The sequence below is a fragment of the Amphiprion ocellaris genome, chromosome 14 (genome assembly GCF_022539595.1).
Source record: "Amphiprion ocellaris isolate individual 3 ecotype Okinawa chromosome 14, ASM2253959v1, whole genome shotgun sequence".
In the NCBI taxonomy this organism is placed as follows: domain Eukaryota; kingdom Metazoa; phylum Chordata; class Actinopteri; family Pomacentridae; genus Amphiprion; species Amphiprion ocellaris.
This window is the reverse complement of record NC_072779.1, coordinates 20,257,913-20,283,221: the sequence shown is the minus strand read 5'-3', so window position 1 is coordinate 20,283,221 and position 25,309 is coordinate 20,257,913. Positions and strand designations below refer to the sequence as shown.

At 40.5% G+C, this 25,309-nt stretch overlaps 2 protein-coding genes across 5 annotated transcripts in view; one reads left to right on the top strand and one right to left on the bottom strand.

Annotated features, from left to right (window-relative positions):
• The window catches only part of dscama (Down syndrome cell adhesion molecule a), a 100,913-nt gene extending 95,560 nt beyond the window's left edge, over positions 1–5,353 (top strand). For 2 of the 3 annotated variants that reach the window (XM_023292786.3, XM_023292785.3), the window contains exons 31-33: positions 1,422–1,619; positions 1,779–2,081; positions 4,149–5,353. In XM_023292786.3, coding sequence (XP_023148554.1) covers positions 1,422–1,619; positions 1,779–2,081; positions 4,149–4,528 — 881 coding nt within the window. In that variant the 3' untranslated portion in view covers positions 4,529–5,353. The remainder of the gene's footprint in view (positions 1–1,421; positions 1,620–1,778; positions 2,082–4,148) is intronic. The other variant, XM_055017271.1, reaches the window with a different exon arrangement.
• Positions 5,354–9,917: 4,564 nt separating this feature from the next.
• Positions 9,918–25,309, bottom strand: part of pcp4a (Purkinje cell protein 4a) — a 31,932-nt gene continuing 16,540 nt past the window's right edge. Inside the window, exons 2-4 of one of the 2 annotated variants that reach the window (XM_023292790.3) lie at positions 19,089–19,140; positions 13,445–13,477; positions 9,918–10,839 (exon numbers count right to left, since the gene is read on the bottom strand). In XM_023292790.3, the coding sequence (XP_023148558.1) occupies positions 10,709–10,839; positions 13,445–13,477; positions 19,089–19,140 (216 nt within the window). In that variant the 3' untranslated portion in view covers positions 9,918–10,708. The remainder of the gene's footprint in view (positions 10,840–13,444; positions 13,478–19,088; positions 19,141–25,309) is intronic. The other variant, XM_023292791.3, reaches the window with a different exon arrangement.

Below are 25,309 nucleotides of genomic sequence, written 5' to 3'. Positions count from 1 at the left end.
TGTGCCTGTTGCTTCTCTCTGCTGTTTGCATGTTTTGGAAATTGCATAGAATAAAGTTAAGGCTGCAAATCAGTTCAGGCGATTCAACTCAACAAACTCAACCTTTGCATTCACAAATTGTACCACTCTCATTCACTTACACATCCAACACATCGTTGTTAAGGAGGTGTTATTACGTTTCTTGCTGCCATGCCAAAGGTGGAGGTTATCGTCACTCTCCACTCCCTGCTGTTCTGAATTCAATGAGGTGGTTTTTGGAGGCCAGTTATCAGCCCAAAGATTCCACTCCTCTACAACTGAACTGCATTCTAATCTTTTGAAAGACATGTCAATTCTTTCTGAAACAAAAACATTTTTTTCACTTGTGACACATTGAAATCCCTCACTTCTGGTTGTCACTTGCTGTTCAGTTTAGGTTTAGGCACCAAAACTGATAGCTTTAGGAACCAAAACTGATAGCTTTAGGAAAATATCACTTTTTGATTGACACTTTCACAACGATAACTTGTTTAGGCACCAAAAATATGTAGTTAGGTTTTATTAAAAAAATAGCACAGTTTTGGTTAAAATGTGAACCTTTCCCAACATGTTGAAAGCTTCTACATTTTCTAGGTGAGCAGAGTCACCCACCCCATCTAATATATGACTGGTTGGCTAAAAAGGAGTGACAGTAAAGCAATAAAATAAATAGCAAATATGCTGTATTTTTATTTGAAACATTCGTGATGCACCACCAACAAATGTAATCCGGTGGAAAATAAGTATCCCTCAAAACACATATTTCTGAATGTAGTTTATGTGTACAGGGACATGATTTTGGGGAGATATGGTTGTTAGTTATCAGCACTGTAGAGATTTTACATTTACATTAAATCTATTCTACAAGATGGCTGTGCTGCAGCTTTCAAATGGTAAAACAGCTTATTGTTAGTATACAGAATTTAATTACACTACCCCTCAAACGACTGAACATTCATTTGAATGAGAAAGTGTGTCCGAACTTTTGACTGGTAGTGTACCAACAAGTGTAACTACTAACAGGCCATAATGCAACACAAGAACGAGTGCAGGTCTGTAAAATAGACTGACTTTCTGTAGTCTCTGGCATGTGGTTGGGTGTGCGCAACTAGGTGATGATTTGGCTTCCTTTAGGTTGAGAAACGTCACAGACAAAAACTAGAACAACATAATGGAACGAGGCATTATATTCACTGTTCATTACAAGCTCAACACCACCATCTATTTACACCATCAATTACCCAACATCCTCTTGTTTAGTCCAAGTCTGTGATCCTTTAGGGAGGAAGTAATGGAGACTTTGTCATCCTTACCTGCATTAATATCGTTGCCATGACCATTTCATTTATCCAGTCCTTTCTACGACCTGCATAAATACGCTGCATTATCCTGCTCTTCCTCAGACCCTACTGCCCGCCGCACAGCCAAAGCCGGCCCAGCTGCTCGCAACCGCTATGCCAGCCAGTGGACCCTGAACCGCCCCCACCCTCCTGTCTCCTCACACACACTCAGCACTGACTGGAGGCTGCCCACACCCAGGGTGGCAGGCTCTGTTGACAAGGAAAGTGACAGCTACAGCGTCAGCCCATCTCAGGACACAGGTAAACAATAATCAGCTGCTACAACTCCTAACAATGTAACACAACTCTGTGTTTCTAACAACAAATCGGTGTCAGCTGTCTGTAACTAAGATTACATCCCATTAATTCTACCGCTAACTTTTGACACTGATCCCTCCACTAACTCCGAACCATGTCCAGACCGTGCGCGGAGCAGCATGGTGTCAACAGAGAGCGCCTCCTCCACCTACGAGGAGCTGGCCAGAGCCTACGAGCACGCCAAAATGGAGGAGCAGCTGCGCCACGCCAAATTCACCATCACCGAATGCTTCATCTCTGACACTTCCTCAGAGCAGATGACGGCAGGCACCAACGACTACACCGACAGCCTGACCTCCAGCACACCATCCGAATCAGGCATCTGCCGCTTCACTGCTTCCCCGCCCAAGCCTCAGGACGTCAGCCGGGTCATGAACATGGCCGTGCCAAAGGCCCACAGACCGGGTGAGGCCACGCTGTCCAGAGGCCACAGCTCTGGCTGCCTGAAAGCTGACGGCTTATTACAACTGGGCTCGCTGAATATTTACTACACTTTATCCACCAGTCTGTTACTGACATCCAGTATTAACACTAACAGTGAATCCAAATGAGCTGTTGCTAAATTTATTCAAGTTGATGCTTCTTTCAGTGAAGTTTGACTTAAAGTCTTGTAGTGAAATAGTATCATTTAAATCACACTGACTGAAACTGATAGAACTGAATGAATAAATTCTTAATCTTATTTTACCTCCTCACATAGCTGAATTCTACTCCACAATGAGACGTTATAGAGGCACTAACAGCTCAAAAATATCCTCAGATATACTGTAGAATCCAACAGTAGCCACAGTGATTGTAGTACTTTCAGAATTGTACTTTGAGGATATTACAAAGTAAAATCTTGGCTGTCTTCACAATCCTTTTGTAAGGTGCTGCAGACAGACAGTGATGGTAAAATTTGATTTTTAAATTAGGTGAGGTCAGCAAGGACACAGGAATTCAGCATGTCTGTGTGATCAGAGTAAATATACTGATTTAGTTTACTGCTTTGATCATCTGACAGAGATGCTTTTATCACCTGCAATGGGCAGAATAAAGGTGGGCCAAAAAAAGAAAGCAACACATGCATTCAGCTCCAGGAGCAGTGTTTTTTACAGATTCAAAGCTCTTTGATGCTAATAGAATTCCAATGCATTATGTAATTAGGATTTTAGATGAGAACAAGTAGACTATTAAGAGCTGAGCTATTAGTGTAATTATCACAATCAAATTATCAAACTGAACAATTACTCATGTTACTGTTCATGTGATAAACAGTTACTCATCTAAGACAAAAATACAGCCAACTGAAAGCTTGTACATTGAAACAGATACTGTGTGTAAAAGATTAGCATTGTTAGATTCAGATATGACATTAACTTTACATTTAAGTGGTAACCTGACTTTCAAGACCTAAACTTATTCACTGACTAACTGCAGTCAACTGAAAATAATATCTATATCATATAACTTAAGCTTAAAATATGTTAATCTTGAACTTTGGTTCAACATCTGTTGAAATCTGTTTAAATATATGATATAAATAACATTCACTTGACTTGCACGACTTCCAGTTTGCTGAACATTACTCATGCAGTTAGTGCTGCTGTTTTATAGATTTTCTAAGTTTTACTTTTCTTTTTTTTCATAATTGTCTCCTGTGTCTGTCCAGGGGGCAGAACATCATGAACTGTGCACCAGTGGCACTCAGTCTAACCATAATTACCTGTAATATCTGATCGACAGGTGAAACAGTGGAAACAGAGGAGCACAGTGTGGAACAGATGACACGCTTAAATAAAACATAAAACAAATATAGATAAAATGAGACATACACTACCGTTCAAAAGTTTGGGGTCACTTAGAAATCTCCTTATTTTTGAAAGAAAAGTTTAAACATGAAATAAATCAGAAATACAGTCTAGACATTGTTAATGTGGTAAATGACTATTCTATCTGGAAACGGCTGATTTTTAATGGAATATCTCCATAGGGGTACAGAGGAACATTTCCAGCAACCATCACTCCTGTGTTCTAATGCTACATTGTGTTAGCTAATGGTGTTGAAAGACTAATTGATGATTAGAAAACCCTTGTGCAATTATGTTAGCACATGGATAAAAGTGTGAGTTTTCATGGAAAACATGAAATTGTCTGGGTGACCCCAAACATTTGAATGGTAGTGTATGTTCATGAACTAGTGCATGCTTGGAGGTTTCAAACACATTAACCTCATGTAACTGTAATCACGTGATGATCACTTTTTCTACTTATTTGGTTCATTTTAAAAAGAACACTGTTAGTCCACATAACTTAATCCAACATCAACAAATCCATCCTCAAACTGCATCCACACAAAGTAGTAATCAAACAAATTAGCTTAAACAGGATTATTTTAGTGTGACAACAGCAAGTTATCCTCAACTGGTTCATCTACAGGAGTGTCAGCTTTGCGTTTCCTTTTTCCACTAACCGTTCTGTGTCGTCCTGCAGGGGGCGAGTTGGTTCACCTTCCTCCGTACCTGCGCATGGACTTCCTGTTAAACCGAGGCATGTCCTGCTCAGGGTCATCCAGGGGGACAGCAAGTGGGGAGAGGGCGGCCATGGGTCAGGCCTGTCTTGAGCCCCAGAAGAGTCGCTCACTGAAGCGGCCCTCTCGCATGGCGCCTCCAACGCCCACAGAGGCCCCTCAGGCCAGCAGGGACCCAGTGGCCCAGTGGCAGCCCGGCTCTGCAGCCACACTCCCCCACAGAGAGGGCTCAGAGCTGGCCCAGGCCGCCAAGCTCAGCACCTCCCAGGAGTCCCTGCTGGACTCGCGAGGACATCTCAAACAGAGCAGCAACCCCTACGCAAAGTCCTACACGCTGGTATAACAGCAGGGGCACCTAGGGCGGGACTAGAACTCACTCTAACACTGGACTTAACACTCAAGTGCAGTAAACTGACTTTCACCACGCAGTTCTGTATATACGTCCCCTCCCTCCAAGGACGGGGTCACTTTTACTAATCTCCTTTTATTTATTTTAGAGCTTTCTTTTACCTCTTGTTTGTATTTCTTTTTTTGTTTATTTGTTTGTTTCACTTGAGAAAAAATTCACTCATCAGAAACAACTCCACCGGAGCTTTGCCAAACTAATTGAGTAATGAGGGAGCATTATTTATTCTTGTTAATTCTTTATAATTAATCAGTAATTATTAATTGTTAGTTGTCAGCTATTAATGATCATTAATTATTGATTACCAAATGATCTATTATCACCATCGCTATAATGTTTTCATAAGAACCCGGACATCTTTTTTTTTTATTTCTGGAGTGGAAGATGACGATTTGGAGTCATTTTTTTCCTATGGAATATCCTTCTCAAAAACACTGAATGAAACTTGGGAGAAATCTTGGAATGAAAGCAATTGACACCAGTCCAAACTTTTCAACTGCTCTCAAATTGTTACTTTTTTTGAAGAAAAAAAAAATCTATTTCCTATGGATGCATGGGGACTGACCAATTAAAAGACAATGAGGATTACGATCGTGGCTGGACAGCCCAGCCGAGCATTTTGTCACACTATGAAATGATCCAATGTGAAGATTTATTATTCTTATTACTATAAATATATATATAAAAAGAGAAATCACTTTTATTTGTGGATATTACAGGGAAGAATTGATTTGGTTAATAAAGTCCTTAGTCATGTTTGCACATATCTCGTTTTAATTAGGAAATGGAGTCTCTGTTGATCTTTCTCTGTGTCCCATTCTCTGATGGTGCAATATGAAAAAAGATATGAAAAGTATATGAAAACTATTGCTCTATACTGTACTGTAATGATGAAAAATAACTATGTTGTGAGTATAATTACAGGGCCGGACACACTCCAGCTTATGTATTCAGGTGTAGTTTACCACTGCTTGTTTGCCAGGGTGGTAAATGATGTTAGCTAGAACAGGGAGGGTTTAGAGAACTAATGGTTTGCACTTCACAACAGCCCGACTCAAGTGTGTCCAGATAGATCCCCTACTCTCAGTGCACTAGGTAGAGTCTTCAGGGCTCTCACTCTCCTCAGTAGATTTACTGTTGCTGCATTGCAGTGATGCTCCTCTACAGGGAAATAAAAAAAAAGAACGTGAGACAATCCAGCAGAATCCCCCATTCAAACCAAACCTATAATGTCTATGGGAAATATCAGAAAAAAAAATGTGGATATACGTAAGAAGCTGTTTTTTGTTCCTGTCTGCCCTGGCCCATTTCTGTTCTTTCTGTTTCTTTGAGTTAGCCTGAAGGGAGAAGAGTTTGATCCAAAATGCTGTGAGGTCATAATGTCAGTTTCTATGATTAGTTTCTATGATTAACTGTCTTCATTATGATTATACATTTTAACAAAAAAAAATGTCACTTTTTATTTTTAACTTGAGTGTTCACCATGGTGGCACTGGAATAAAGAGAAACTAACACAAAGGTTCCAATTTGATTAATAAAATGGCTGTTCCCCAAAGTGTCCTGCGCAGCTTTGACATGAGTGTCTGATGGTGGTGTGGAGGTGATGCAGCTGGAGGACTGCTCCCTGGCTGGTTGGCTGATGATTCTCAGTAGGACACGCCACATCTTCAGCTTGTTTCTTGTCATGACAGCCATGAGGGACGACCGCAGCGTCTCAGCAATGATGGTTTAATAATATTGGCCTCGTTATTGTACTGTGGGCCTGCAGGTGGCAGTGCTGTGTTGCTCAAAAATCTACCTTTTCCCATTCTCTTTCAACTCAAGTCTTTGCTGTGAACACCAGCCTGCAGTGTGAGGAGTGCATCTCTGTGAGCGATATAAACGTCCTAAAGTGAACAAAAGAACAACCTTAATGCTTTTTCAGATCTTTTATTGTGATGCAGATGTTTTCTCCTCCCCAGTTCATGTTGAGATTAACCTCAGTCCTCCTCACCCAGCAATTGCAGGGGACTGAAATGACTGAATAGCTAAGCCTGTCCTGGATTATAGACCACAGTTTTCAGACTGCAACTTCGACACCAAATATCCTGCAACTTCCAGAAGAAACAGAGACTCAAACTACAAAACAAGATAAGAAATCTGTTTAGCTACTAACAGAGCCTCTAAAGCCCAGAATGCAATGCAGCCAGAGACACGAGTACTAACAGCAAAAACAGTATAGAAAAAGTAGCATTGTTTATACTTTAGTCATAGTAAGGTCCATCTGCTGTCTTTAAATCATTTCAACTCAGTTCAGTTGTATTTCTCCGCCAAAGAACACAGCAGAGTTATGTGACAATTAGCGTTGGTTTGTCTGTCTGGCTGTCTGTTAGCAACATTACTCAAAAACCGATGAACGGATTTGGATGAAATTTTCAGGGAAGGTCAGAAATGACACAAAGACCAAGTGATTAGATTTTGGCAGTGATGCGGCTTATAGTCTGGATCCACGGATTTGTTAATGATGTCTGTATCATTACGAGATAGCGGCACAGTGTCACTGTAACTATGACTACAAGCAAACGCCACATCAGCTGCCTGCTGATGATCACATGATTGCAATACTACTACAAATCGGCCGCTGCAGACTTATCAGGACTATCGGAAATGATACAAGGAACAATTGATTAAATTGTGAGGGTGTTTCTGAGTTCCATGAATTCCTGCCGCCCGATACATAATTAGATCAAGCAATTCAGTATCCGTACATAACGTACACATGCATAACACATGCCTGTGCTCAGTGCAGGGTCATTTTGTTTGTGGGTACATCTATATTAAATGGTCACATTCTATGTTGCCGTGATTTCTGCGACAAGTTTTTTTTCAAGATTTTGTCCGTTTGAAATGATACGACTGAGCAGGCTTGGTGGAGTGTTGTGCTCTCTGAGTGCTTTTCTTGTTTATATAGCACCAATTCACAACATTTTAACCTCAAAGCATTTTACACAGTGAGGTGAAGACCTTACAAAATTGTAAGGAGAAGCCCAACAAATCCAAAGCTCTTTGGTGACAAGTGGTTCTACTGTAAGTCAAGTTAGCTGTACTGGCATTATGAGTCTGTCACTGAACTCACACTTAAAGTATTAGAGTGCTGTGCCAAAAAAATTCACCAAAAATGCCAAACGGCTGTTCAGACTGGAAGACCTTTATCAGAGGTCACTGAGACACGTTTTACTAATAAGGACATCTTGCTTGTAATTGTGAGTTCATACACTACCGTTCAAAAGTTTGGGGTCACTTAGAAATGTGCTTATTTTTAAAAGAAATTTCAGTAAAGATAAAAAATCAATCAGAAATACAGTGTAGACATTGTTAATGTGGTAAATGACTATTTTGGCTGAAAATGGCTGATTTTTAATGGAATATCTCCATAGGGGTACAGAGGAACATTTCCAGCAACCATCACTCCTGTGTTCTAATGCTACATTGTGTTAGCTAATGGTGTTGAAAGGCTAATTGATGATTAGAAAACCCTTGTGCAATTATGTTAACACATGAATAAAAGTGTGAGCTTTCATGGAAAACATGAAATTGTCTGGGTGACCCCAAACTTTTGAACGGTAGTGTAGATGTAGAAGAAAGCAGCTGTATTTGTTTTATACAGCTGGTATTGGTTTATATATTGTGTCAGGTAAACAGAGCTTTGAACACTTCAGGTTGGTTTGATTAATAATTCAGTCTGAAGTAGATCAGTGCTTCAGGCTGATTTCAGTGCTGCAGAGCTGTAAAAACCATCATATCCAGGGTTACTGGATTATTTGATTTTTTTCCTCTGCGATTATTTTGTCTGAATTCACCACCATCCAAATACATTGTCTTTAAACGGCTGCTGTTGCTGTGTTTTTCTAAAGCACCAGTGTGAACAGCTGAGTCACCTACAGGATTTGACTGACGGGAGCATATCAGTCAAAGATGACAGTGACACTAAAAACAAGTTTAAAGCTGTTGTCTGCAACTCTGGAGAAAAGTTGCTGATCAGATATTTAGATAGTATATTTAGATAGTTAGCATGAGACTCCCTCTGCAACCTTTCCCCCTGACCTGTTCACAAGTTCTGGAAAAGGTTCGTGTGACTCAGTTAAAGCCAATTTGTGTGTTTCCTATTTACAGAGTTGGGAACACGAGATTTGTTTTTCAGCACACACATAGAACAGACAGCTAGTATTTCCTCCCACAGTCTAAAAACATGCTGAGGTACATCGCCTCTCGACCCACTGTCAGCTTGGTTAGGCTCCAGCCCACAAGATAGCCGATGGATGGATCACTGTATTTATTAAAATCACATACTGTACTCCGCCTTTAAGTGTACTTGATGACTTAGCTGTCTAAAGGTAGTCTGGGAAATGTAGGCAACAGACAGAGCAAGGCAAATAAAAGTTTGTACACCCTGCAAGTGACTTAAAGCCATTTATTACAGAATGTGCTTAAGATGACAAAATCCATCTGTTTAAACCTCCTTTAATGAAGTCATGAAGTGTGAATTTAAATGTCACCACTTCTACAAATGGCTCATCAAGACTCCTTCGAAATCCGAGCACAGGTGTTAGAATGCAGTAATAGAATTTTGAGTATTATAAAGAATCCCTCTAAAGCAGTTTATTAATTGAAACCTGCCATCCTGAAGCTTCTGCCTGAGCCTCACATGTCTCGGCTGCTAAATTGCTTCCATGGTTTTATATCACAAGACGGGGGTTTAGCAGGAAGGCGTATTACTCAGCATGACAACTATATCTGCCATCCACCTCTGAAGTCCACAACAAATTAAGTGAGCTGACAGAGATTTACTTGCCGCCACACTTGGCGGTTCATAGCAGCTGTCATAAATAAGGTTCAGGCTGCACTAAATTCTTGCCTCTGATCAGCCTGAGAAATATGAAGTTGTACTCTGCAGCGCTGAGAAAATGATTCTGAAAATGTAAAGTAATAAACATGGATGCATGTCCCAGTGCAGAACTGGAGCAATGAGCACTGCACCTTCCACAGACAGCTGGCAGTGTTTATGATGTCAGTTATTAAGTCATCAAGATATTTTCACTCCTCACAAACTAATTTAAAGAGTTACAAATCAAAGGATTTCCCTCAGATGTTGTCTGATGATCACTGACAAGCCCTACAGTAAAACACAGTATGATTCCCAGTAGGGAAACACAAAGTCAACAGAGTCAGTTTTAATTGGAAAATCTAAATGGTGGATCAGCGCCTACTGCACATGTTGTACAAACTATATGCAGCTAGTGCAATGTGTTCCACTAAACAATCAATCAATCAAAGGATAGAAAGGAAGTCACTGTTCCATTGTCTTTATTTATTTCTGTGTGTGTCTGTGTTTGCATGTGCATTAGCTTGCATGCATAAGTGTGTGTGCTTGTACAGTACACATGGACTTTGTTTCAATCACAATGGAACAAAAACAAGGAATTAAACACAAGCACAACATCTAGAATCTCTACAAAGACACGACTGATCATCAGGTGAAACGATGCAACGAAGGGGAGACCTCCGACGTCTGAACACATTGATTGGATTTTAAAAGCATTAGTTTTACTGCGTGAAAGTACTGGCAACAGTGTGGGATCATTTTACCCAGCCGGAGGCAAATGACATTAACAGGCCTCCAGTGGAGCCCCAAACCCTTCTGAGTAGGACTGTCAGTGAAACGTGACCCAGATTTTAGCATCAATCACAGCAGTGCACGTGGCTTTCTATTCCTCCGAAGGAAACATTATCATTGACAATTCATGAGAAGACCTAGCATATTTAACTCTGCTGTCTACATGAGTATATTACACCAAATGTGACATAAGTAAAAAGAGTCATATCTGCAGCTACACTGTGAGGTGTCACAGAAGTAAAAAACAGAAATAGCAAAATTATAGGAAAGATCTAAATACGTCCACCAAGAGTTAGATAATTATTCATGTTGAATATACTAAAGTTATTCATTATACACAGACTTTCACAAACATACTATTCACCCCACCCTCCCACCCCCACCCCTCATTTCAGTTCATGACGGTGCAGTTTGATTGACATGCAAGACCAGGCCCACATCAGGCGGGGAGGACAACGGCCGCTCTAAGACTTCACATCCTGCTTCTTTTTCTGGAATTTCCTGAACTGCGACTGGATGGCCACGGCAGCCTTCTCTGTCTCCGGGTCGTCCATGTCGATGTCGAAGTCCTGGGGGAGGTTGTTCTTCTTTTCATCTGGGGAGAGGAGAGGGGTGGAAGGTGAGAGGTCAGGAGGACAGATGTGTCTCAGAACGTCCCAGAGGGAGATTCACAGTTCTTGATCATATTCGGTCTGCTTGTAAGATGTGCCTCACGTTGCCACGGAGCTTCTTGTCCCTTTCTCTATCCTGCTGTTCATTCTCTCAGCCTCAGCTGTAATTGTGTTTGATGTTAATTAGCAAATATTAGCACGCTTACATGCTACACTGAAGCCAGTGTCATAACTTCCACGCCCCAGAGTGTGCAATGGTCCACATGACGTAAATTTCTTCCCAAGTCAGCAAGAGAACATGCAGACCCCTGTGTGGACATCAGCAACTATTCTACAGGGACAGTAGTGTGCATGCACAGAATACACAGATGTCAGCCCACTGAGCACATGTGGAATGGAGTTCTCCCTTCAGAGCTGAAGCAGACTAAAAAGTGGTATAAAATCTTCCTGAGACCCGGCCCATTCATTTATATCCTCTGTACTGGACATTTGTTCTTGATCTATATCTGTTGACTCATCTGAGCTACTGTATGACATCCTGATGTGCTCAGTAGAGGACATCCTAACCTTTCCAAACATATCTCACGTGATTGGGTGGATTTAGGGCAACTTTGTTTTCATGCCTAGACAAAATGGAGACTGCAGCAAAATGCAGGCCTCCTGATTGTTCAGTGTAATTTATGTTCATGTTCACTTTAATTTAGTTTCTTGAAGTTTAATTTGAAAATGGATTGACATTCTTGTTTTTTTTGTCAGCCTGTTTTGATTTCAAAGTCTCGCTCTGCTAGTTTTGAGTCTCCTTAAATACAGCCTGGTCTCCATTTGGTAAAATAAGCCCTCAAGTCAGTCCACCTCTCGCCCATTATGTGCGGTTTCAAAAAAATGGATCTTTCCTTTGATTCCCATTTACAGAACCAGGGCTTTGTATGAACACCGGAGGTTTTAGTGCACATGCAGAACAGGCAGCTAGCAGATGTTGGAGAGGTACTGACTGAATTTGACGGAAACTGTTAGATCAGAATCGCTGACTGCATCTTTAACAAGACATACACCTGTCAAACAAACCAGTTGGTCTTCATCCTTCTTTTCTAATTTGGAAAAACTTCTATTTAAAAATACTGATAAGATGCAATGTTGTACCCCAAATCACTCACTACTAAATACACAAGTATTACTATTTGTCGTATTATTGATACAATTGCTGTCTGTTATTTTACCTAAGTATGTGAATTCAGTGAAGCTGTAACCACTGTAGTGCCTTCAAAAGCGTCCATGTCCTGTATACCTTGTCACCCACATCTCCCAAAATTTAAAGAGCCGTACCCTGTTCTATAAATCTCCGTTACTGTGGCGCAGGGTGTCTGTACAAAAGCCTCATTTTCACTCCTGCAACTAAAGGTATGTAGAAACACTGGTAAACATTATTAGACCTGTCAATGCCAGAAATGTCTAAGAAGAAGTGTAGTTTGTTGCAGCAGAGGAACAATTGCTGTCATCATGCAAGGCTACGGTATTTATGGCTCCTGTATTATATACAGTATAGATGACCATCAGAATGATCGCTAATGACTCATCTCATAACAAAAAAGACTTTACTAAGTGCTTCAAAAGTTGACAGTAGAATTTATGATTATGGATGAGGAAATATTTGATAAAATCTTAAATGCAAATTTCAGAATCTGTCAAAAAAAACTTAGATGTTTTACCATAAGATTACATATTTCCTCTCTACCTCAACTTCTAGAAAACAGTGCACACCCTATTATGCATTTTCCTTCTTTCATATAAATGGTCCCCTGTGATGATCCTTGTTTTTACCCTTGTTGGGGTGGAAGAGCTTTTTTAACTGAGTTTATTTGACACAAATTTTTTCAACTCTGGGGAGGGAGTCATAAAGCATGCAAGGAAATACATTTTCATTGCTGGATTTACAGGCAGTTTGTTCTGTTTTGTTGCAGTGTTAAAACAGTGACCTCATTCATGTCAGATGTAAATGTCATTACAGATGCCTGACATTCAATAAAAGGTGCTCATATATCGACAAACAAAGCCAACGGGGAAAGCGCTCGATGCAGTGCAGTGAAGATGATGCTGGTTATTTGTGACAGAGGACAGCCTCCATAACTCTCTGTGGATCATGCTGTCCGTGCACCACTGTCTATCATTCATACTGTAATAATAATAATCCTCCTGTGTGCAGACAGTGAGACACACCTTACTGCAATAGGGCAAATGCAGCTGATTTAAAAGATCACCATCATACTTTATCAGATACAGCAAAACCACATTCTCTGTGCTGAAGAGCCCAAACAGAGGAGACTGAAGTGAAGTCTGTGCTGCTCAAACACACAGAGGATGCGACTGTAACAAGTGAAAGGATTCTGTTTTATGAGATGTGGTTTCAGTTCACACTGCAATAAAACACATCACTGCTCATTCAGTCACCAGCACCAAAAGGTCAGTTGTTTATTCAAGCATTGTGGTTGTCATCCAGTACAGTGGTCCATGCATGACTGTGCTGACCTGCTGTGCTGTGGTGAAGCTGTGCGCTCGAGCAGAAACTGTGATGTTTCCAAATGGCCTACTTACGTTTAGATGGAACCTTTTGCTGACCTTGAAACCCTTGGATGACAGTGAAAACAAATTCATATTTCATGATTGCAGAAGTCAAAAAACCCTCTCTGTTTCTAACACACCCCCAGAGCCTCCTCCTCCTCCTCCTCCATCACACCTGCTCCACAGGGTCGGTGCCCTTTACACCACAGAGGGCGGCAGACTTTATAAAGCCCACACATCACACTTGGAGTAGCGTGTTATGCTGCTGCATGTATGAACCAAATTGCCACAATGGATGATGGGTTTATTTCCATACAAGGTTTGCAAAAGGTCATGTTCAAATTGGTTCCCGTGAGATTTAAGGCAACCTAAGAATATACGGACAATGATTGATGAAGGCTCATTCAAACGAATGCTGAGCAGCGAGACCACAGAAAGGTGACCTGTGAAGGTAAGCAATGGCTGTTGTAAGACTCTAAATATTAACTTGTGAAGAGAACACATGTTCCTGCACACTGTGAGGAACTGTGGTCTGTGGGAAAAGGCTAAGTTATTGATTTTCATGAAGACATGATGCCCTTTCAGTCAATCCAACATGTCAGCATTATTCAGTGGGAACAGGATCTTCATAATGTCTACAGTGAAGGAAAACTTTATTTCATTTTTCTTTGTAAGACATGCAAAAAGTTTCCATATATGCAATTAGACAGAGAGCACACACGTCCACATATAAAACGCACTGATCCCAGCAGATCTCCTGGGTATATTTAGCATAAATTGATCTCCAACTTTGACCTATTATCTTTAGATCAAATACCATAAATTACAGTGCAGTTATTGAACACATTGGTATCAGTAAAATCTTTACTGAGCACCAATACAAAGGCCATTATGCAGGAAAAATGGAGGGAAGAAGACAGGAAATAGCTTAAGTATCCTGTAAAATGTACATTCGTGTTTTACATTTTGAAAAATGGGGCAACAGTGAGGTTTTTTTGTTTTGTTTTTTGAGGGGAGGGGTTATAGTGCAAAGTTAGTCATAGTAACATTTATTGAACTTTGAAGCCTTTCAGTCAGGACCAGGCCTTGTAATATTATTAAAACACATTTTTAGAAGGGGGCTGCACAGTGACTTGGTGGTTAGCACTTGCAGCTAGAACAGGGGCAGAGAAAATGTATTAAAGCAAAGGTCTGGATCATCATAATGTCTAGCTTGAAATAGTGTGATATATGTTGATGTAACCTGATATTTTTTTTTTTGCGTCTGCATGTAATCAATAACTGGCTGTCAAATCAAATAAATTCAGTACGATTCCAAAACAGTTTGACAACATTTATTACCAAGAAAAGCATGGCACGGCATCACTGTTACTATGACAACAAGCTGCCTGCTGACGATAACATAATCGCGATCCTACTACAAATCAACTGCTGTGGACTTGTTGAAAATCATACAATGACAGAGCAGCCTTGGCAGAGTACTGCTCTCTGAGTGCTTTTCTACTTAGATTTGTGGGTGAATGAGTGTAAATAGATATGATGTTTTAAACTGTGATAATGTGTTGAGCTGCATTACTGTGTGGTGCACTATAAGTAAGGTCAAATATGTATCTTCACTGTGCATGTCGAACAAGAGGTTGGGCACTTTTCTTAATCTGAAAAAAGAAAAAAAATAGAAAGAGGAGAGAAATGGGCAAATGTCAAATAAATGCAATTCACACTTCTATCAAATTCAATTAAGCTTCCCGAAATCCCTCCTGATCACTGCGGGACGATTCCCTCTGGACTGAGCCTGAGCTGCAACACACTTCATCATCCCAGAAGTTGGGACAGAAATCCATTTCAGTATGAGTCCTTCACAGTGTTATCAGCAGCCCCAGAGAGAGGGGAGAGGTGGCATGTGGTCTCCAGGTGCAGAGGGTGGATGTTTTATGCACAGAATGAGAATATGGAGCCGTTTAGCAGTGGAGGGGCTGCTATTAAGCTGCTGCATCCATTGTGTGAGGAGAAACTCAGTTTACATTTAGCGATTCCTCTGTGTATTATATCATATGCTGCCATAAAACCTAATCTGATAAGTGTGCAGACTGCAAAAAGCACTTAAAAGATTTATAGTATCCGCTTGCACGGTTGGAACAAGGAAACCCAGCAGAGCGACGTACTGCTGAATGTATCTTCATGATAAAATATGAGCTCTTTCAAAGCTTAGTTAGCATCTGGTAGCCAGAGAGAAAATGTCACACTGATTCTCATTCGACTCACCTGAGCTGAGCTGATGAAAGGAGCCGTTCGCTGGTGTGAGCTTCATTAGAAACAGGCCTTTGTTCTTGCACACACTAATTTTGCCAGGATGACAGTTCTGCACTTAACACCATTTATAAATTTCAAAGCATCCTGCCAAGTACTGCGAGCCCAGTTTTACCGTTTATAACTCAAGGGATTTGAATTACATTATTATGCCAACAATACCATGGCCCAGTTTACAAAGTAGGTCTTCCTGTGAATTGCTACCATGGAGGGAACTGCTGGATTGTTGCTTTTGTAAAAGCAGAAAAGAGACACAATGAAATCCATCATATTCCCTGTGGTTTTACAGTGAAATACACTTATTTTAGAAGTAAATAATAAAAAAAAGGGTGACACATTTACTGAACCATGACAGTGTGATATTAGGTTTATTTTACTGTCAGTGTGTAATTGTACTTATAAGAAGGAATACTGAAGTCACATTGAAATTATTCCAGTCTGTGTGTTTGCTGTGTTTTTTTCCTTATTAACCCTCAGATGCACGAGTGATTGGATTCCACACTCTTCCATAAGTGGGTCAAAAATGACCCATATAAGAATTAATGTGTTTTTATGCCATTTTTGTCATTTTGGTTAAGAATAATAATTTGGTATTATTGTTTGCATTATATTTTTGTCCACACAAGAATGATTTCATGTTTGAAATATGTTTATTTTTCACTTTATACCAGAGTTTGAACATTTTAATAACAGAGCAGCAATAGAAGAATGTCAGCATCCATAGTAGACATTTTTCCACTGTTTTCCTCCAGCTGTTGCTGCTCTCCTTCCCTCCAAGTTTGTGCACTTCATCACCTCTTCTATGATGTTACCAGTGATAAAGAGCTTGGGGTAGTAATACAAATATTACAATTCCTTTAAAAGTATAAAAAGTAACTTTAAAATTCATATGGAATGATATCAAAACATGTTTTTTGAGGAACACCTGGAATATGAAATGATAACTTTTCATTACAAAGATACTGCAAGAAAACGACCTCACTGGATCATTTTTGACTCACTTATTGTCATGGACTTAGCCTAGCCCCGCCCCCTTCTGGCCATGCGCTCCACTGCTGGGTGTCGCTGGTCTGTGAGGCTCTCTGCTGCTGCTGATCAGCAGATTAGGTGCAGCTGTGAGAGCCTCACACCTGCAGATCATCCATCAGCTGCTATAAAGACCAGCTTCACACGGCAGTGGATGTGGGACTATACTGTCTTCCTGCCTTTGTCTCCAGCTCATGAGAAGACGCTGTAGCACTGAGCCACAGAGCAGCCTGTTTTCCCCCAGCTGTCCTCTGGTATGAGGACGGGGATTCACGGCCCTCCTCAGAGTGAGGAGGTGGACCCTAGCCGTCAGACCCCCCGGACTGCCCCGATCGGCCGGCATGATCCCCCAGACTGTCCTCCCCTGGATCCTGATTTTCCCCTCCCTCACCTGAAGTGAGTTTTGGCCTGAGTGGCATTCTAGTTTATTTTGGTTAATAAAACCTGTTTGACCGTGACCTGCTTGCCGACTGCTCTGTGTGCTCTCATTTGGGTTCAAATCCCCCCTAAACCATAACACTTATGCATCAAAGGGTTAAGGAATCAATGTAGCTGATTGGTTTTAATTCCCAAGGACGTTATAAATTACCCTATAAAATGAAAGTATTGGGACCTTAGTGTTATGATGTGAATTTGCCTAAATAATTTACAATATAATGATTTCAACCCTACAAAATTGATATAAAATGCTAATTTACCTAGCTATTATACAAAACAAGGCCCTGCTATATTGTGTGTGAGTTCATTGTGTGTCACTTGAACATACAAAAAAATAAAGTTTTATGGAGTGACAGAAGGAAAATCTGTATCTACATGATGATGGAAAGAGAGGAGAAAAGGAACAGTTGATGACCCAGAACACCACCTCATCTGTCAAACATGGTGCTGCTTCTGTACTGTCTTGGATGTCTGGCTGCCAGTAGAACTGGAACACTGGAATTTATTGAGGATTTTACTGCTGACAGAAGTAGAAGAATGAGTATGGGGGTGTACAGGCGCATTCTATGCTGAAATGCATCAAAACTTAGCCAATGAAATGTCATCATCCTGCAGGATGTGCTGCCAAAGTAACCAAAGAGCTTTTCAGGGTGAAGAGGTGGAACCTCCTCAGCTGGGGTGAGACGGTCAGTGTGGCTGAGCTTCTACTACTGAAGAACAAACTAAATGCCCAGAGCTAGTAAGAGCTAAGAGTGAAAGATGCAAAACATCTGCTGATGTGAGGTTTAACACCTCAGAGACTAAAATAAGTATTAAATATAAAGTTTCAGTTTGACTTTGTATCGGCTCAACTACTGTTGGAGGACTATGTTTTGAGTACTGTTCAAAGGTGTCCATGTCCTACACAGTCCTTTCCATAATGATACAAAATAACATACAGTAAATTAAAGCTGAGATTTGGTGCTTTGATTCAGTATCTGCTATTTTATTACTCCACAAAGGAACACAGCAGAGTTATGTGACAATCGGTGTTGGTTTGTCTGTTTTTTTTAGCAACATTGCTCAAAAAACTGTTAACGGATTTGGATGAAATTTTCAGGGAAGGTCAGAAATGATACAAGGACCAAGTGATTAGATTTTGGCAGTGATGCAGCTTATAGTCTGGATCCATGGATTTGTTAAAGATTTCTGTATCGCTGCAAGATACAGTGCCACTGTAACTATGACAACAAGTGAACACTACATCAGCTGCCTGCTGATGATCACATGATTGCGATCCTACTACAAATTGACCGCTGTGGACCAGGAATTGTTTAAACATTTAATCTGTCAGAAATCACATGACTGAGCAGCCATGGCAGAGTACTGTGCTCTTTGGTTGCTTTTCTTGTTGATACTGTGTTTTAGTTTGTTTGTTATATATGTCTTTATATTTTTGCTCCACTATATTTATTTGGCAGTTATAGTTACTTGTTACGTTACAGATGATGAAATTTAAAAGCTATTATTTGCATACAAAATACAGAGGATTGCTATAAAATGCTGCAACTTCCTACATCAAAAAGTAAGTAAGATGAGTCAAATTAGTTAAAATGTAGCAAACATGTTATTGCAGCAATGACAACAATCGAATTTCTTTATCCAGTTTAACAATACAACACTGACAAAACACATATTGCCTGCATAATGCACATTAAGATACTCTTCTGTACTTTTACTTGAATTATGTTTTGAAGTGACTTTAACTTGTATAACACATGATTATGTGTGAGCTGTAGCATTGCTCTGTTACCAAATGTAATGTAAAATGCTGTTTTTGCAGTACACAACTGTACATTATTAATACTCTGCATCATTTTTCTGCATGCTTGTACTTTTCAGACTGAACATGCTGCTTAGAAAGTACCTTGGCCAGCAGATGGTTTGCTGTTTCCAGTCATTGCTCCAGATGCTTGTCTCTGCAAAATAAAAGAGGAAAATATAAGATCATCATTTTTTCAGCATCCAGCAAAAAAAAAAAAACCACACATGCGAATGAAGGAATGCTAAAAACTTTCCAGTGATTGTAATTTGTTTTTGTTTTTTTTACCTCCACACATTCATGTTAAGGTATTTGTTGAAAACAGAACAAGATTGAATCCATTTCCTGTGTTCAGGCAGAGAAAGCATCATAAGGCAGTAAGCCTGGTCTCAGTGAACATGCTACAGGACAGTTTGTGCTCTGTGTGAGACATGTTGATCTATAATCCATGTTTCTATAGCAGAAGCACGCTCATTCTGGCTGCTCTAACAGCTCCCAACTGTTCTCCCCTGACAGGCTGCTGCTGTTCTGCAACATTACAAGTTGCTCACGGCTCCTGAAGTAAGACAGCTTCCAAATGCAGAGACGCTCAGCACGAGAGGTCTGCTGCAGCCGCAACGTTCACATCTTGCACTAAGAGAGTTCTGTGTCTGAAGATGACATTTTCCAATCATTTACTTAACGTTCTGTTTTTACCAATATCAATATGAGCTTAATTCATACAGCCCAGCATTGTGGGTGGGATTTGATCTAAAGCACATTGTATTTCACACATTCATCCGCCCAGCAGAGACCATCTCTCCATCTCGTCGAGCTCAGCCTGAATTATTAATCCTGTGCTTTCAATGAATATCAAATGCCAAGGCAGTTTTGATGTGTGTGAGTCAAGTGGGAACAAAGCAAAAATAAAACCTGACACCTTCCTCCCCATGTCCCTGTGTGCCATCAGACAGCCAGTGGAAGAGAAACTTGTTTAGCATCGTGGCCATCTGTTTTTCTGTTTACACGCTGAAATCAAAGTGAGTCAATGCCGCTGGGAATCCCGGCCGGCACATCGCTGAATCTCATGGCTTGACTGTGGTCTGGTATTCAGTGGGGCTGGAGCGACGGTGCCATACATCACGCCTCCACCCACCACCAGCCGGCGTTCAGCCAGACAACCAGAGCGGACGTCCGGGAGCAGAGCTACAATAATGTTTGAGTGATTGTCTCGGTGCCCTGTGAAGATGCAGCACAATATCGAGAAATCAAGACAAATGCACCGAGCTGAAATCAATAACCAGCTGCAGGTCACGACTTCTGAATGCGTGTTTCAATCATTTAACTCCATTTTTTTTTCTTTTCCGTGTCTTTCTTTTCTCCAAATCCATTCTTTTCGTCGACACTAACACTCTAAGCAGATGGACCAGAGCTGGAGACCCACCAACAGATATGAGCTAATCCAAGTTCAAAGAGTTAGACTTTTTCCATATTAGGACACATTTCAGCTGGAGAATATACGTAGACATCATGAGGGGGCTAAAAAATCTCCCTGATCACAGTAAGAGGAGGTGTGGATGTGGTGGGGGGAGTGAGATTATTTTTGTCCCTCACTGTGAGTCGAAGATGGAGATGGAATATGTGATGTGTATTTATTCTATAATAATGCAATAAAGCCTATAAAACAGCTTAAAATAAACATATTCGCTGCATCAAATTGGTGTGGAGTTTTCATCAGACACCATGGACTGAAATGTCTAAAAATATTATATATCCAGCCGCATTAGATGATATACAAAACAAATATTTGATTGTTAATGGTGTCAAATATTTGTGTTTTACAAAAACAATGTGAACATATTTGCATAAAAAAATCTTTCTTCCATGTACAGTAGTGCAGTTTTCTTGCTGCCATATAGTGAGAACTTTACATAACAGCTCCAGTCCTAATGTAATTCTCCATGGATTACATTTCCCCTCAGCTTTCCCTTTCGTGCTTAATTTTTCCTCTCCAATGGCTGCTTCATCTCTCTTATTTCAGCATATTATTTGTTTTACTGTGCCTTATAAATGTGGAGAAAACAACCAGAAGAAGGGGGCATTTGCATTTGCAAATTCATATGAGGATTTTCAGGAGCAATGAGTGAATTTCAAATGAGATGTTTGTCATGGCCCATCTCAGTCTTTGCTCCAGCTTGGCACTGCCTGATTCCCATCACTGTGCTCCTCTAGCAGCTGAGGAAGTATTGTCACTGTGTTCGCTAGCAGCATTTCTAACAAAGGACTCAAAATCTACATCAGAACTCTGAATGATAAAACAGGAGCTGCAGCAGTGCTGATGTTTGCATTTTGCTTAAAATCAAACACAACATAGAAGATTCCATCTGATATATGAAATGCTGCACAGCCAAGAGGATGAGTCAAAGACAAACTGTCAGAAGCAAAAGCTTCACCATGTCTGAGATGTCTCATGCCTGGTGGAGAGGTTTGTTCAGTCTTTGTAAAGCAAAGGGATCAGTACACCATATTTCCCTTAAGTTGAGCAAAGAAATGTACAGCAATGTTACAGCTGGTTTATTCTGTATTTCCTAGATATGTCTTCATCTTGCCCACAGTTTGAATTCAATAAATTCATACATAAACATGAAAAAATCTAATCAGACATTCACTCAGCTCAACCAACTTTCAGCCTTATGTGGTGAGTTATCATCTGGAGCTTATGGTGGCTACTGACAGCTGATACTAAAGACACAGCTTCTTTTAAATACAACTCCATCTGTGACCATCAAAATCTGTACTGTGGGAGTCCTCAAGGCTCTGTATCAGAACCACTGTCCTCTCATTGTACATCCTTCCACTTGGCAGCATCCGTCACCTGTTTGAAATGTTTTCAGTCTATTAAATGTCTGTAATCAACGCTGATCACTTCCACATACATGGGCCAGGAGGAACCTTCTCCATGTAATAATGAGCTATGTAAGCCATCATCACCTCATATCTATCCAAAGATTGTGCATTTATTTATGTTTAGGATTACCAGACAGCGCCAGTACTTTGACACATGATAGTCTCAGAGTTTTTGCCTTAAGAGTGAAATGCTATGATGCTGATTTGGAACCAGTGTGATATCCTCCAGTTTAGTTTGATACACAGCAGAAAAGTAGTTACATGTAACTTATTGGCTTACACAACACAATGAACATTGTGTCCTGCAGTCAGAGGTCACTTGGAGGAACCTGTTAACCCGTAGATGTACTTTGAACCATGACAAACACCTTTATTCGCAAACTTAGCTGTGATTCACATACATTAAAATCTGTATGTTTTGAGGCCAATCATCAGATTTTGAATGCACAATAGTTGCTCCATCAAGGAACGCAGGATACATTTGTCTGTCTGTTTGTCTGTCAGCAACATTTCAAAAATGGACTAATGGATTTGGATGAAATTTTCAGGGAAGGTCAGAAATAAAACAAGGACCAAGTGATTAGATTTTGGCAGTGATGCGACTTATAGCCTGGATCCATGGGTTTGTTAAAGATTTCTTTATTGCAAGCTAGCGGCATAGTGTCACTGTAACTATGGCAACAAGTGAACGCTACATCAGCTGCCTGCTGACGATCACATGATTGTGATCCGACTACAAATTAACCTCTGCGGACGTATCAAGACTTATCCGTTGGAAATGATACAAGGAACAATTGATTAAATTATGGGGGTGTTTCTGAGTCCCATCATTTCCAGTCATCCGCCACATATTTAGGTCACGCAATCCGATATCTGTACATAACGTACACATGCATGTGCTCAGCGCAAGGTAATTTTTTATTAAAGATTTCATGCGTCAGAAATGATACAACGACCGAGCAGCCTTGGCAGAATACTGCGCTCTCTGAGTGTTTTTCTTGTTTAACTTGAAATACAATGAATCTAGAGTCTATTTGGATTGCAGCATTTTGCAGTGCTGCCCCTTAGCTAATGTAGCAAACAGTCGTCTAGCAGTTTTGCATCATTCCTCTATTTGGCTGTTTTTAAGCATTCAATATCAAATCAGAAGGACTCGATCAAACCTCGTCTACATCACAATGAGGCAGCTAAAGACAGGAGGGAGTCCTGAAGTTTGAGGCTGATGGAAACACGAGTTCTTTAGTCTGCTGCCTGCAGATACTGAGTACAAATGATGATTCAGGAGTATTTATATGAGTGAAAATGGGTCAAAGGCCTGACAATGATTCACAGCGATTCATGCAAGCATGAGCTGTCAGTGTAGCACATCTGAACTGAAGTGTCTGTCCACTTTTCATTAACCCTCACACCTGTCAGCTGTGACCTCACTTCCAAAATCGCACATGACACTAAAGCTGGCAGGGACGCCAAGCTGGGAAGCTGCTATCTGGGTGATTAATTCTAGCGCAGGAGCAGATGCCACACAAGCTTTTGTTGTTTATAATTAGAAAGACTGAAGAAAAGGAGAAGGAAGAACGTTTATAGCACTTTTAGAGATACCACCATAGAAAAGCTTTGTAAAATGCTTCACAGATGATTTTAAACTGCAGTTAGGGGGAAGAAGTATAAAAAAATCATGAAAGGAAGGTGAAATTAAATGATAACAAAAAGCCAAGTCCCTTTAAAAGGGTGATTAGAAAGATGAGCTCCGGCCATGCTAAGCCTTCCAAGCTGGTCGTTCTCAACTCTGAGGAGACTTCTTAATCTATATTTGAGATCAGCCATTTGGGACCTAAATATACAGTTGTGCTCATAAGTTTACACACCCTGGCAGAATTTATGATTTCTTGGCCATTTTTCAGAGAATATGAATGATAACACAAAAACCTTTCTTTCACTCATGGTTAGTGTTGTGCTATAGTTTTTTATTATCAAACAACTGTGTTTATTCTTTTTAAATTATAATGACAATAGAAAGTACCCAAATGGCCCTGATCAAAAGTTTACATACCCTGGAGGTTTGGCCTGATAACAGGCACACAAGTTGACATAAACGGGTTTGAATGGCTACTAAAGGTAACCATCCTCACCTGTGATCTATTTGCTCGTAATCAGTGTGTGTGTATAAAAGGTCAGTGAGTTTCTGGGCTCTTGACAGGCCCTTCATCTTTCATCCAGTGCTGCACTGATGTTTCTGGATTCTAAATCATGGGGAAAGCAAAAGAATTGTCAAAGGATCTGCAGGAAAAGGTAATTGAACTGTATAAAACAGGAAAGGGATATAAAAAGATATCCAAGGATCTGAAAATGCCTATCAGCAGTGTTCAAGCATTAATTAAGAAGTGGAAACTGAGGGGTTCTGTTGAAACCAAACCACGGTCAGGTAGACCAACAAAACTTTCAGCCACAGCTGCCAGAAAAATTGCTCGGGATGCAAAGAAAAACACACAAATAACTTCAGCTGAAATACAGGAGTCTCTGAAAAAAACTGGTGTGGCTGTTTCAAGATGCCCAATAAGGAGGCACTTGAACAAAAATGGGCTCCATGGTCAAGTCGCCAGAAGAAAGCCGTTACTACGCAAATGCCACAAAGCATCCCGCTTACAATATGCCAAACAGCACAGAGACAAGCCTCAAAACTTCTGGAACAAAGTCATTTGGAGTGATGAGACCAAAATTGAACTTTTTGGCCACAACCATAAACGCTACATTTGGAGAGGAGTAAACAAGGCCTATAATGAGAAGTACACAATCCCTGCTGTGAAACACGGAGGTGGATCGCTGATGTTTTGGGGATGTGTGAGCTACAGAGGCACAGGAAACAAGATGAATGCAGCACGTTATCAGAAAATACTGGAGGAAAACTTGCACTCATCAGCCAGGAAGCTGCACATGGGACATACTTGGACGTTCCAACATGACAACGATCCAAAGCACAAGGCCAAGTCTACCTGTCAGTGGCTACAACAGAATAAAGTAAAGGTTCTGGAGTGACCATCTCAGTCTCCTGACCTCAATATCATTGAGCCACTCTGGGGAGATCTCAAACGTGCAGTTCATGCAAGGCAGGCCAAGAATTTACAGGAGCTGGAGGCTTTTTGCCAAGAAGAATGGGCAGCTTTACCATCTGACAAAATAAAGACCCTCATCTACAACCACCACAAAAGACTTCAAGCTGTCATTGATGTTAAAGGGGGGAATACACGGTATTAAGAACTGGGATATGTAAACTTTTGATCAGGGTCATTTGAGTAGTTTCTCTTGTCAGTATGATTTAAAAAGAGTAAATACAGTTGTTTGATAATAAATGGCTTCACCCAACAACTTACCATGCATGAAAGAAAAATTTTTGTGTTATTATTCATATTCTCTGAAAAATTACCAAGAAATCATAAATTCTG